At 36.4% G+C, this 14,617-nt stretch overlaps 1 protein-coding gene across 2 annotated transcripts in view; it reads right to left on the bottom strand.

Moving 5' to 3' along the window:
* Positions 1–14,617, bottom strand: part of TPK1 (thiamin pyrophosphokinase 1) — a 401,888-nt gene that overhangs the window by 189,458 nt on the left and 197,813 nt on the right. For both annotated transcript variants that reach the window (XM_011941409.1, XM_011941410.1), the window contains exon 5: positions 11,210–11,282. In XM_011941409.1, the coding sequence (XP_011796799.1) occupies positions 11,210–11,282 (73 nt within the window). The remainder of the gene's footprint in view (positions 1–11,209; positions 11,283–14,617) is intronic.

Below are 14,617 nucleotides of genomic sequence, written 5' to 3' on the forward strand. Positions count from 1 at the left end.
AAAATAAAAAAATAAAAAAAACAGAATTGCTGTTAGGATTAAGTGAAATGATGCACAGTGATGAATACTTATCAAATGCTCACCTCAGAACATGGGAAGAATCTTTAGAAACAGCAGATGTTATAGGCAGACTACCTCACATCAAAGTTTACTACAGTGAGCAAAATATTAGTATTCTCCAAAGAACTTTGTGTCAATATTTGCAAAACTATTTTTTACTTTACTGACAACTGAAAGAAATTATTACAAGGCAATGAGTGTCAATAATCAACCTAATTTCAAAAGTCCAATGCAAAAGCCATTAGACTGTCATTCTCAATTACTTAATTTACTGTCTGACAATAATTTAATATAGGTTAATGAGTTTCTACATTTTACACACATAAAACCTATCAGGTTATACTATGCTGACTCCTCTAAAATTCCTTAATGGGAAAGAAAACAGATCCTTTGAAAAAAATTGTAATAACATATTAATTGTTATTTCATGGACTATATCCAGAGAGACTTGGCTTTGTAAAACAAGAGGGGAGGAGTTAAGTTTGGTGAAAACATTCCGAAGTTTGCTATTACCTTTTTCATTTTAGGTCAAGTCATCATTTAGTACCCATCCATTTACCTAGGACAGAAAACACTTGTGCAAATTATCCTGGCAAGATTTTATGGGGCTCTGAGACATCTACTGTAACTTTATGGACTGAGTTTATAAGGTTAGGAACTTATAAGTGCTATTTCCTCCTAGGTATCATGCATATCACTTTTGAAAATGTATTTCCAGTGACTCGCATACAGACCCTTACCTAGTATAAATAAATACAATGTATATATTTAATAAACTCTAAGATTTTCAATAAACTAAAATTCTCCAACAAAACAGAGCCTAATTTTCTGATAAATAAGATAACCTTTAAAGTATCCAATCTTAAAGAATGTAATCTATTGACAACTGTCTCCCTCACTAAATGAGTGACATTAATAAGAACATTTGAGTACATTTAGTATTATATGAGATATGAATCACTTTACATGAATTATATTTCTGAATCCCCATAATAACCTTACAAGGCAAGTGTAATTATCACATTTTAAAATATGCAGACCGTAGTTCCCAGAGATTAAATAACCTGCCCAAGGTCACAGAACTGATAGGAACATCATGTGGGATCTGAACCTATCATGCTTTGTACTTTGCGTAGTACCCTGCTGAATTAAACTTTTGTTATTTGGGCACGACTAAGCAGAAAAATACCTTTATAATTTACAGGAACATTTATTTAGTTATTATTGTCGAGTTTTAAATACCTGAGCATCCGTTAGCTGTTAGGCAGACATGATGACCCGCATGACCATGCTACATCCAGACTTAGAAACCTTCATGATTTTCGCAGCCTCCTGAAAATGGGCAGTGAACGCTTATCTATCCCTCCCTCCCTTTTTCCTTCTTCTTCAACTCATTATATTATCTTTATTATTATATTTATGACATAAATTGACTCTTTTTCTTTGAAACATACAATTATAATAAACATCTCTGTGTATAAATGTTTGGTGCTGGTTATTTTTTTAGAAATGAATTCTGGCAATAAAATTACTGGGGAAATTATGAGAACATTTTCAGGTTCCTTGATATTTGTTGCCAGAGTGCTTTCTAGGAAAGTTGTAAAAATATGTATTCCTATTAGTCGTACATAGGATGAACAGTTCATCCTTTAAAAATATAAGTAATCTTAGGAGAGACAATTCATCATGGATTTCTTGCTGTGAATTAATGGAATTGATTTACTTGCTCCTTAATAGCAAACAAAAATCGGTTTCATTACAGGAAAGATGATTTCCATTGGAGAAGGAAAGAGAAAGTTAAGATAATTTTGGAGTGTGCAACAGGGATAGGAAGTGGTTCTTTCAATTGAGGACTGAGTGGCTAATGGACAGTATGAAAAGAAATGGACATGCTCAGAGGGGAAAATAGTTGTCTATCAGTAAGGTAAACGAGGTAAGAAGAAATCAAAGACATCTTTAAAGTTGGCTCTGAAAACATGAAGTATAATTTCCTATACCTTCATATTGGCATACTGATATGGATTTTCTTTAGCAAATAAGCAACGATAAAAGTTTTACTGGGTTTTAACATGTTAGCTTCTTTATTTTCCCCTATTCATTGCTGACATTACCTTTCTTCTCATCAGTATGCAAGATATACACTTAAAAATATTTGGGGGGGATATTTTCCAGAGTCTTGGAAGAATTGAATATATTCAAGTTTTAATAATAAGAGTCCATAATCATTCATTTAATGGAATTGACTGGAACTCTGTAATTAAAAACTGCCTGCCAGATTAAGGGCACAGCAGGCATAGAGCAAAATGACAGATACTCCAAATAACCAAAGATACAGATCTAAAATGAGCTCTAACTTCTTCTCAGATTTGCTAAGAAGGGGAATAGTTCCATAAAGTAAACTGAAATCTAAAAGATCTCTGTTTGTGGATACAGGTATGAACATCGTCTTTTTCCCTGCAGAGATATAATCATGAAATAACCAATTCCCATTTTCTTCTTCATTGTATAAAGTGTCCTGTGGCAGATTGTTCCTTTTATTTACCAGGCTTCTAGAAACATTTATACTTTTCAAGCTAAAAAGGTTGTTTTTTAAATCATCAAGTAACAGCCTTCAAGGAATGATTTCTTCAGCAAGAATGTCACACGATTCAACTCTTAAAAACCTAAGTAACAGTACAAAAACTCTAAGTATATTGCCTAATATAATCTAGTATCCTTTTTCTGGTATCTAGATGGTGTATAAAGGAAAAGAAGAAATGCAATTTAACCTTGTAGCAATTCTCTATTCTTTCCCAAACTTAAAGAGACATTCTAATCTAGCATAATCTTCATTGTCCTATGTGTTGTAAAATAACCTTTTCTTTCAACAAGGAACGAAAGCTATAGTGTTTCAAACAGGAAAGTCATCCCTTCTGTTAATGTAAGTCGAATGTCTTTTTAGAACAGCACAGGGTTTTAAATGATGGCTTTAAAGCCAGACTTCTGGCTGAAACAGGGTACAGGGAAAACTTAGCATAGCAGGCTTGAGACTGCTGTCTTTAAAATGGCCTGCTTGCAAGATTGGCCTTTGGCTGACATCAGGAAACTTGAATGGTAAATAGTTTCTACACTGATAGAAAACTTTCTTTCTTTGAGAAAGAGTCTCACTCTGTCTCCCAGGCTAAAGTACAGTGACATAATCTCGGCTCACTGCAACCTCTGTCTCCAGGGTCCAAGCGATTCTGGTGCCTCAGCCTCCTGATTAGCTGGGATCACAGGTGTGTGACACCACGCCTGGCCAATTTTTTGTATTTTTAGTAGGGTAAAAAGTATTTGTTCTGGGGTGAAATACATTTGAGAAACATTAAGGTAAAATTAGATTTTTGGCAGACTTACTTAAAATGATACATGCACAGTGGGTTTCCAAAAGGGGCATACAGAATGTGGCAAATTTCACAGAATCATTAGATCACAGAAATCTTCTTTATATGAAGCAAAGCTGGACCAGTGCTTTTCTGTTTTAGTTCTAAAAGAAGGATCAGATACCTGCTTCATATAAACTTCAATCTGAACCTACTAATGACTGTGGATACCAGGATAAATGACCACAGACTTCGGCTCCCAGAACTTCATATGTTAACAAGGAAAAGGAGTAAAATGATAGAATTGTTTATCTCAAACTCTGCAAGACAGTATAAACAAGGGACTAACCACCACCTCCAGGTGGGAAACTGTGAAGGGATGAATTCACAAATGAAAGGGCATATAAAAATATCTGGCATATTTTAAGCACTAAAAATATTTGGTTGTTATTACTTTTTAGACTGTCATAATTGGTTGGTTTAGGCGAAGGAAGAATCCCATGAGTCAGACAAAGGAGGGAAGAGAGAGTCATAGAGGCCCTGGAGAACACAGAGTGTAACATCAGATGAATGAGAAGAGGCAGGCAGGTGCCCCTGGAGGTCCTCCTGTGTGTCTCACTGGGAGCTCTTCAATGTAAAGGGCAAAGTCTCGCCCTTTCTAAAAGCCTTCAGTATGTTAAACAAATTCAAACAAAACAAACTTCAAAAAACATCGATGGCAATAAAGTCAATTTGAAAGGACTATGATTGAGGCAAGCATAAGAATTAAGGTATATTCAAGAGATAGTTTCACATAATGTTCCCCTGGCAGTCTCATCATTCCCTTGGTGAGATGCTAATAAGGGTTAGACAGCCAGTCTAAGGAATATAAAGTGAAGAACCTGTCAGTTGTCAAGGGAAACTGCCTGTCTATAATTCCCTTAGCAAAGCCTTTATATCATAGCATATGTTAATTAGACTTCATGCTTAAGCCTAAAAACTTATTACACTCCAGGCTTTGTTTCATTTTGTTTATATTTTTTAAGGAAATATATCAAAAAATGGAGTTGAGCTTTATATAATTTTGTATAGTTTCCTCTGTTTGGCATAACAGTCAAACTTACTAACTTCACAATTTCTAACAGTCCAGTTTGTCATTTTCTCTAATTAATTTTTCATCTAAAAGTTGTTGGCATGTGGCTGAGAAGAACTGAAAAAGAGACGTAGTTAACAGTAGAAAATAGTAAGATTCATGAGATTAGGTGGATCAATGCAGATGTTTTTAACTGGAGATTCTGTGAAATGTAAATAGAACCAAACCTGAGGCTTGATCAAATTCAAAAGGATATCCTGAGCAATTCTGATTATGAATTACATCTACATTCATAAATTATGCACTTACAAAGATGAAGTGTTTGAAAATATTTTTAAAAAGCAATGTTACTGAGAAATAATAAAATATTAAAAAGGTCTTAAGCAAACAATTTTGGGAAGTAAAATAAAATACTACCAGCTTATATTAAAATAGTGCTTTAGAATTTCCAGAGAACTCTACCTGTATGCCATTATTAAATCATTACTAGAAGCACATGAGAAAGTCAGGGATATAACACCATGATTTAGGTTCACGTATGGTGGTAAGATTTTCATATGTGTAAATTAACAACACAAATGTAATTTGCACTTAGTTCAAGAAAACAATCACTTTTCTACTTATAAAAGCCTAAAAACTAAAATGCACACTGCTAACAGCCAAGATTAAGTAATAGTCATTTGACATCCACACTTGAATGTACCCTCCCCACCCAATAACCTGCCCTCCCCACTATTTGAGAGTCAATGGGTTTAAACTGGAATTAAAATATAAGCACTTTCTGCTTACCCTCAGTAGCCCATTTATGAAAAATCAGACATTCTATTCAAATGCCAACCAGGTGACAATTTCCAATTATTTTGACTGAGAAAGTTATATTTAAACCCAAATCCCCAATTCCTTACAATGTAACTGAAACACATTTATACAGGCAATAGCCATTATGATGAAATGTAAAATGAGGAGACATTTTCTGCTACTGCATCTAACATTTATAGCATTTTCTATTTATAAAAGGGAGCATTGGTTTTTAAAGATTAGATACACTACCCCTGCCCATCGAGAGCACTCTTCAAAAATTTGGGTATGGCCATGCAAGTATTCAATGACGATGCGAAAATACTATACAAAACATTGGTTTAATAAGATATATTCTTCAATAATTCATGCAATTTGTTTTTAAAAACCCTTATCTTTCCCAAGAGGGAAAAAGATACAATGGAAAACAGGAGACAAAAATCTGCCTACGTTTCTTTCTCCATGCCTCCAGTTTATAGTGCTAGAATTACCAGGGGACCTGGAATTATCTTATTATTTCTGTAACAGAAAATCTGTGGTTCAGCATCGACTCACCCTTTCTGCTAGCCTCATTCACCATATATACATGAGTTCAATGTTTTCCTTAATCAAGCTTGCCTTCATAAATACAGTTATAATGAATCTTTGGGCACCTTCTTGCAACATTCTTGATGCTATGTTCTTCTAAGACTTGGAAGGATTAACAAGAAGATAAAATCAGAACTTGGACCTAGAGTCCTATTCGTGACTTATGACTAGGGTTGTTTTCATCACACCGTCTAGAACATGGCCTTGTGTTGATAGTAACACTTTCTGGAAAATGCTCATTGATAACACAAAGAAAAACATACTAAAAATCTGCCTATACCCTTGCTAATTTCATATTACCAAATCACTCTGATTCTTCAGTGTTCTATCTTGGCTCAATCCAATATCTTAGAGGTAGTTTTTATTAATAGGTAATTTAATAATTTATCAGTTTATAAGGTTTTGATCTTTCATGGTCTGGTCGACCTATCACATCTTTACCCTTGCTGCCTCAAAATCAAAGGTTTAGAGGGACATACTGGAAACATAATGTAAAGTATTTGATTATGTCGTTGACTGTTATCACATTGACAGTGATAGCGGCATTCATTCCCGGGGTGCTACATATCCAGTGCAAGGAACAACTGTCTTACCCAATAGGCCAAAGGTGTTACCTGTTGAGAAGCAGTAGCAGTGACCCAGTCCCAGTTCTAACAACATTCTCTTTATAGAAAACATGGGCATCGATCCTAAAGCTGTCTCTCACTAGCTCTACCATTTTGCTGAAGTCGCTTAGCTTTCTGGGCCTCAGTTCCCTCATCAAAAAATTGGGATCAAGAATGTTGTTTAATTTCTTCTATTTTAAATCACAGTAGGCCCTTCATATCCACAGAGGATTGGCTCCAGGACCCTAGAGAACATCAAAGTCTGAGGATGCTTAAGTCCCTTAACAGGCCCTGCATATCCCAGGGTTCCCCATACACTGCTGGATGAATCATTGGATACCAAGGGTTGACTGTATTTCATATATTTATTATATTTACATATTTTAACTCCTATCCTATAAACCTACATTTATGGCAAACCCTTGTTATTCTGTAATTTTTTAAGGCATTAGCTAAATCCTGAAAGTAGTTCCTTAACCCCCTAAATATTAAGGAAACATGTTTAAAACTCCCTTTCCTAAATCCATTGAAGACCCAACAGAATACAATAATGAAAGAATATCAGGAGTTTGATAAGATAGCATAGTTTCTTCTAACGTTCTCAGAAAATTAACCTGGAGATATGCATAATAGATAGACTGAAGTAGGTGATTTTAGCTTTGAATCAAAGAAGCACTGACTGACCCAGAAAAATGAAAAATAAAATATCAAGAGGAAAATCAGTAAGAGATATTCCTCATTCTGAGTTAACAGTAGTGAACCAGGCAGAGAGGAACTAAGACAAACAGGCAAAAGGGAAAGCACCAAGATGTTACAGCTACCTGAAAACGAGGACTTTATAAATTCAGGACTGTACACCAGTTGCCAGGCTCAACACTTTGTATGAAGAAATGTTGGCTACACAATCCACTTTTTGACTTTTAACAAAGTTTTGGTATTTTAAATTTCTTCACTTTACTAGATTCCCAGTTTCACCTTCATTGCAAACCCAGAGCAGGTGGGGAGGGGGTGTATTTGAAAATGAAGATAACCGCCTTTCAATTGTGAAAGAGCAGTGTAAAGGCTGTTTAAGTTGGAGATGATGGCTTATATGAATCGTGTGTAATGTTGCATTAACTTGTTGTAATTATCATCATTATTAAAACTACAGCCAAACACTCACCATGTGCTCTACAGGGCACATTAACTCTATAAAAGACATCATCTGTGCCCTCTAGGAACTTAGCCTAAAAGTTCAAAGCAGTGAGTTCAACACTGATACACGAAGAAAGTGGATTATACTGTATCGACCTAGAACTAGGCAGTTCAAGAATTAGAAGATTCAGCTAAATCTTACTTTAAAAACTAAACCTCAACAAATATAATTTAGTTTTTAAGGTTAAAATTAAGTGAAGCAGGAAATATAAGAGAAATTCATCAAGGGGCATTAACTCAAAAATTTCCTCTATCCTTGATCCTCATTTTACTGCCTAAGATATAAAAAGGCTGGCTTCCCCTATTTTCTTATCTTGGATAGGTGTGATCAGGCTGGCACTTCTGATTGTGGCAAGCCAGCAGCATTAAAGAAGGGGGAGAGGAGTCACACCTGACCAGATCTTCAACTTGTTTTTTGACTATGCTTGTCTCTGCCTCTCTCACTGTTTCTTCTGCTGCTGAAAATACGATTAATATCTATGCATTTGTAAAACTCTGCATGGTAAGCAAGGCTGTGACTTTTCCATCCCAACAAGGTTGAGGTATGGAGTTAATGAGAAGGGAGACTGTGGGGAATGAACGGGAACATGCCAATGTTAAAGTAATTGAGCATGAATATCAAACACTGACTTTGGGAATGGTCTTCATTTGCTGAGGAAAAGTCCGATCAGCTGGTGGGCAGATGGGATGTGCAGAGACCTGTAGTCACCACCAGCCCCAGAATTTCCATATCATCACAGGCTATACCTTATAAGCAAAGCATCTTTGTGTTTCCATCTAGAATCATGTTTCCTTTTTTTCCTCTTCATTTTCCTACCTTTTTCTCTTCCCTCCTTCCTTTCTGAGAAAGGTTCCTTCTCTTCTTCATGAATTATCTAATCTCCCCACAAGCCTCATGAAGAATTTAAAGTTTTGTGATTTCAATACTTGATGTTTCTTTTTAAAAAAATACGTACTTTGCTAATGCCAGTTTAGAATTAAACACAGATGACGGTGCTGTGGCTAGAATTACTAATGCTATAATTTTTATTTGAAAAACTCTTCACTGTCTTCCAAAACCACTGAGACCTTGAATTACTGGTTACTTTAATACACTCCCACGTGACTTATATCATTCCCAATTAGACCCTTTATATGTTCTTAAGTGGCAAGGATCTTTGAAAGATTTGTATAATAATGAGAAAATTAACACCTTTGCAAAAGATGTAGGTTATTACCAATCTCAAGTTGTAGCGAATAGTTTTATTCAAAACAGAGTAATAATAATTTCAAGAAAACTAAATGTTAAAGAAAAAATGTTAGTCCTAAATTCCAATGAGTACACAATTATGCATTTTTAGAAAAATTCATTTACAAAGATGATTTTAGCCGAGTTTACAAAACCAAAAAATGCACACCTGAAATGTATATTAATTGGGAATTGGTTAAATGAAATAAGATACATTCATTAAATGAAGTTAAAATGATCCATGAGAAATATATAATAATGAGAATATAGGCAACAATTGTGTATTTATTAAATGAGCATATATAAATTATAAGCTCTTTTAAATATATATGTTTAAAGGATTAATTTTTACATAACGGTAATAAAATTTCCCCAAGATTGTGTTCCAACTTGTCATTTTGTAAGTTTCCAATTTTTTTTCCTCATTAAATTTTTTTAATGGGTCTCAAAATTCTGTGACAAATTTTTGGTCAAGTTGTTTCCATTAAAAAGTACTGATTTTAAAAACTAGTAACTTAAAACTGCCACACACAAAAAAGAAAACCAACGTGGTCCACAAAACATTCTCCTTTCCTTCTGAAGGTTTTATGATGCATTGCTATCATTAACCAGTCTGTTACTACTAAACTTAAATGGCCAATTGAAACAAACAGTTCTGAGACCATTCTTCCACCACTGATTAAGAGCTGGGTGGGAAGTATTAGGGATAATATTCACTTAGCCTTCTGAGCTTTCTGGGGAGACCTGGTGACCTTGCCAGCTCCTGCAGCCTTCTTGTCCACTGCTTTGATGACACTCATGGCAACTGTCTGTCTCATAGCACGAACAGCAAAGCAACCCAGAGGTGGATAGTCTGAGAAGCTCTTAACACACACGGGCTTGCCAGGAACCATATCAACGATGGCAGCATCACCAGACTTCAAGAATTTAGGGCCATCTCCCAGCTTTTTACCAGAATGGCGACCAATCTTTTCCTTCAGCTTAGCAAACTTGCATGCAATGTGAGCCATGTGGCAATCCAGTACAGGGGCATAGCCAGCACTGATTTGGCCTGGATGGTTCCGAATAATTACCAGAGTAATGAAGCCAACTGCTTCCATTGGTGGGTCGTTTTTGCTGTCACCAGCAACGTTGCCACAACGAACATCCTTGACACACACATTCTTGACATTGAAGCCCGCACTGTCCCCAGAAGAGCTTCACTCAAAGCTTCATGGTGCATTTTGACAGATTTTACTTCAGTTTTAACGTTGACTAGAGCAAAGGTGACCACCATACCACGTTTGAGAATGCCAGTCCCCACTTGGCCAACCGGAACAGTACTAATACCATCAATTTTGTAGACATCCTGGAGGGGCAGGCGAAGGGGCTTGTCAGTTGGATGAGGTGGTGGCAGGATGTGATCCACAACCTCAAGCAGTGTGGTTCCACTGGCATTGCCATCCTTACCGGTGACTTTCCATGCCTTGAACCAAGTCGTGTTGGCACTTGGCTCCAGCACATTGTCACCATTCCAACTAGAATTGGACACAAATGCTACTGTGTCAGGGTTGTAGCCAGTTTTCTTAATGTAAGTGCTGACTTCCTTAACGATTTCCTCGTATCTCTTCTGGCTGTGGGGTGGCTCAGTGCAATCCATTTCGTTAATACCAGCAATGAGTTGTGTCACCCCCAGTGTGTAAGCCAGAAGGGCATGCTCTCGGGTCTGCCCATTCTGGGAGATACCAGCTTGAAATTCACCAACATCAGCAGCAACAATCAGGACAGCACGGTCAGCCTGAGATGTCCCTGTAATCATGTTTTTGATGAAGTCGCTGTGTCCTGGGGCATCAATGATAGTCACGTAGTATTGCTGGTCTCAAATTTCCACAAGGAGATATCAATGGTGATATGACGTTCCTACTCAGCTTTCAGTTTATCCAAGACCCAGGCATACCTGAAGGAGCCCTTTTCCGTCTCAGCAGCCTCCTTCTCAAATTTTTCAATGGTTCTTTTGTTGATGCCACTGCATTTGTAGATCAGATGGCCAGTAGTGGTGGACTTGCCCGAATCTACGTGTCCAATGATGATGAGTCTTGTCTTTTCTCATTTTGGCTTTTAGACGTAGTCTTCATGACACCTGTGTTCTGGCGGTAAACCCGTGGCGAAAAAGTGTAGGTTTCCATTTTGAATGTATATTACAATTGCTAAAATAAAAAAACTATGAAAGGTAACCAACCAATGAGTTTATCAATGTCTTCCTATACACCATGAAAATTGGAAACAACATAGAAAAAGCAACCATATGAGAAAGATCTTGAACAAAAAAGTATTTACAATTTACCTTAGTAGCGTAGTATTCTCTGACTTCAGGCCTAATAGAATCAAAGTCTCCACTGATGAATTCAGGCAAAAAGCTGAAAGAAACAGTAAGTCAAGTAAGTCAACTAGTTATTTCTATTTATTTTTGAAACTTTAAAACTGTGGCTAAGTGTTGTGGCTTGCAACTGTAATCCCAACACTGAGAGGTTGAAGCAGGAGGACTGCTTGAGGCCAGGAGTTCAAGACCAGCCTGGGCAACATGGCAAGACCCTACCTCTACAAAACAATTAAAAAATGAGCTGGGCATGATGGTGCACACCTGTAGTCTCAGCTACTTGGGACGCTACACAGGGAGGACCACCTGAGCCCAGGAGTTCGAGGTATAGTAATCCATGACAGCATAACTCCAGGCTGGGTGACACAGCAAGACTCCATCTCTAATTTAAAAAATAAAAAATAAAACTGTGATTATAAGGACCAAAGAGAAAAGTAATACACTCAGAACAAAACCAAAAACACAGAAACTATTTTTAGAGCGAATAGGATGTTATACCATATACTCCTGGTTTCAATGACTGAGGCAAACAACAGGTATCCAACCAATTCATCACCTGAGTCACAATGTCAGAGAATACTTATCTTTTTCAACAAACAGATAAAAATTAAAGATAATTGGTTTAAAAAATCCTGACAGAAATACTCATTACCTTGTACATATATATGAGGTTTTACATTATTGTACCTCACACAAGTTCAGAAATTTCAACAGATAGGAATAGAACAAATGATCATGAGGATTCTTTGAAATTCTGTGCCAAGCAAGAGTCAGTTCAAAGACATTTTCCAAATATTCTATCGACATATGTCTAGAAACAGGAATCTTTTAGTTCAGTCTGAAATACTACAAGAGTCAAGGTTATTAAATATAGAGAGAGATCCCCAGATGTGGTTGTTTCTAATAATATTACTACTGCCTTTACTTTTTTCCCTGCTATATTTTTAAGTCATTTTAGAAAGCATACCTTACTCCATCTATTATACATAAGCCATCATTTGCTATTTTTACATAAAATATTTACATGACCTGGTAGAGTTTCTTCCCACTTAAAACACCTAATTGTAGAGAAATAAAACATCCCTGGATTTCTCAGTAGTATGCAGAAACCCTTAGCCTGCTGAGCCTCAGAAATGTGTATGATACAAAGAAGGGAACGGTTGCTTTCACTTCCTATAAAAATATTCCACCCTTCACATGCCATGAGAATTAAAACTGTAACCATTTATCTAGTTAATTGCTTTGATTCAAAATACTAAAACTTCTTAGGTCTTCTCAAGAGGGCCAAATTGTTATCTGATGAACTAGGTCCCTAGCTAAAGAAGACTGGGGTGTTATATTTCTGGGTATTACATGTCAAAAAAGGTGAAGCCCCAGAACTTCGAGAAAACTCTACGTCATAATACATAAAACATGGGGGGTGTTACCTGGCTCCTGGAGACATTTTATTAATATACCAAAGGGCTTAGGATTCAGGTCCAGAAAATTTCTAAGGAGACCCTTTCAAGAGGGGAGAAACACAGCTGTACATTCTACTTAGTAATAAGAAAATAAAAAATAAAAACATAATGCCTTATCCTTCACCTATGGGTGTGCAACTACCAACAGAGGACAATGGACCTGGCTCTCACTGCTTGGGCCAAGGGGTAACAAACTAGGGCAAAGGGGACTAATGTTATGACACATCTCTCTCAGAAAATCTGATGTGTGCGTTCAGAAGAAAATTAATACAGACAAAATTTGGGGAAAAAAATACTAACCTTGTCCTTTAGCACATTTCTTTCTGTGAGGTTCTTGACTCAATTGGAAATATTATTTCTGAGGTCAAACCTAATCTAACTGATATCTGTGTTGGGCCACCTCTTCTTTGTGTTACCACAAAGATCTCTACCATATAAACTCCTTAGCTCGGATGAGCTAGGCCCAACTATTTATTATTAGTTAATTCATTCCACAAATATTCTCTGAACACTATATGCAAAAGACTACAGCTAATTTCAGAAAAAAGAAGAACTGGAAAGTAAATGTGAGTACTTAGGTGTTTAAATCACATCTCGTTTCAACATCTTCCCATAAGTTTTCTTCCTGGAAACTTCCTTGTATACCGTATCTATTACTTTCAATTTTATTTCATCCCTATTAAGGTAAATAATTTATACCTTACCCCTGATAGGACCAAAAACAGACTATTAAGTTTTTTCTCTTTATTTTTTCTTGTTGTATGAATTCGTTCATTTTCAAAGTTTCTTTAAATGTTTCCACCCATCACCATATAACTGTGTGCAAATTAATACTCAGATGAATCACAGAATATTAGGGCTGGAAGGAATAAAAGAAATTACCCTGCTAATATCCTCTTCATCCTTTCTGAAGAACTGAGATCCAAGACGTCAAGGGCATTTTATCTGTAAAGCCAATGTCCAATCTATTTCACCAAGTAAAGCAACCATTTAAAATTAGGACTCTGGGTCTGGTTCAAGCAACATCCTGGGAAGACCGACCTTATGTTGCTCTCCAAATTTTAGTCTCTCAGATCTCTAGAACCAATTTGGCAGTTTCCAAATAGCATATTGATTTTGTCAATAAATAAAAATGAAAAATAAAAGCTAATACACACAGGCAACTGAGTATATATCCCCTTAGGGACAATTCATCCTAAAGACAATGAGGTCTCCCTGTATCTTACACTGTGAATAATGAAAGAAAGCATTCATGCAAATTCACTTATATTTTAGTGGAAAATATTAATAGGAACACAAACTTATATAGGTAGTAGATACCTAACTTCTGTTAATTTTTAATATAATTTTCTCCAATGTAACATGTATGCTTTCAAATTGAATCAGGATGCTTATTTCTAAGAAGGCCCATGCCAAAAATACACCTGGCATTCATGCTGAGATGACTAAAATAATTGTAACTTTTCATCACATAATGCACTCATTTTTGAAACTTGCTGAAATGTACTTTTTGACGCTGCAATTAAAAGCCCATCTCACTTTTCCTGAGGTGCCTGTTGCCATGGTGCCTGGGCATTCTGAAGAAGTACTTACTGAGGATGACACTTCACAGATGTAGAAGAGCTATGTTATGATATAAATGACAGTTTACACAAGCAGATTATTTTCAGAACTCTTTGGGGACTGATTACACACAGCAACTGACTAGGGGTATATGGATTTGTGTAGCCACTGACCATGTTTCTACCTACTGTCGACTCGGGCACATCGATCTATCTTTTCTTCGCTGTCCTCAATCTATGAGAACTGACTTGTTAGTACTGACAGGTGTCCCAAACTCTCCACAAATGGCCCAATCAGACTCCTTTGACATTTTCATTTTAACTCTTACCATACTGGTCACTCATGCATTACA

The sequence above is a fragment of the Colobus angolensis genome, unplaced genomic scaffold, assembly GCF_000951035.1.
Source record: "Colobus angolensis palliatus isolate OR3802 unplaced genomic scaffold, Cang.pa_1.0 Scaffold2, whole genome shotgun sequence".
NCBI classification, from domain to species: Eukaryota; Metazoa; Chordata; class Mammalia; order Primates; family Cercopithecidae; genus Colobus; species Colobus angolensis.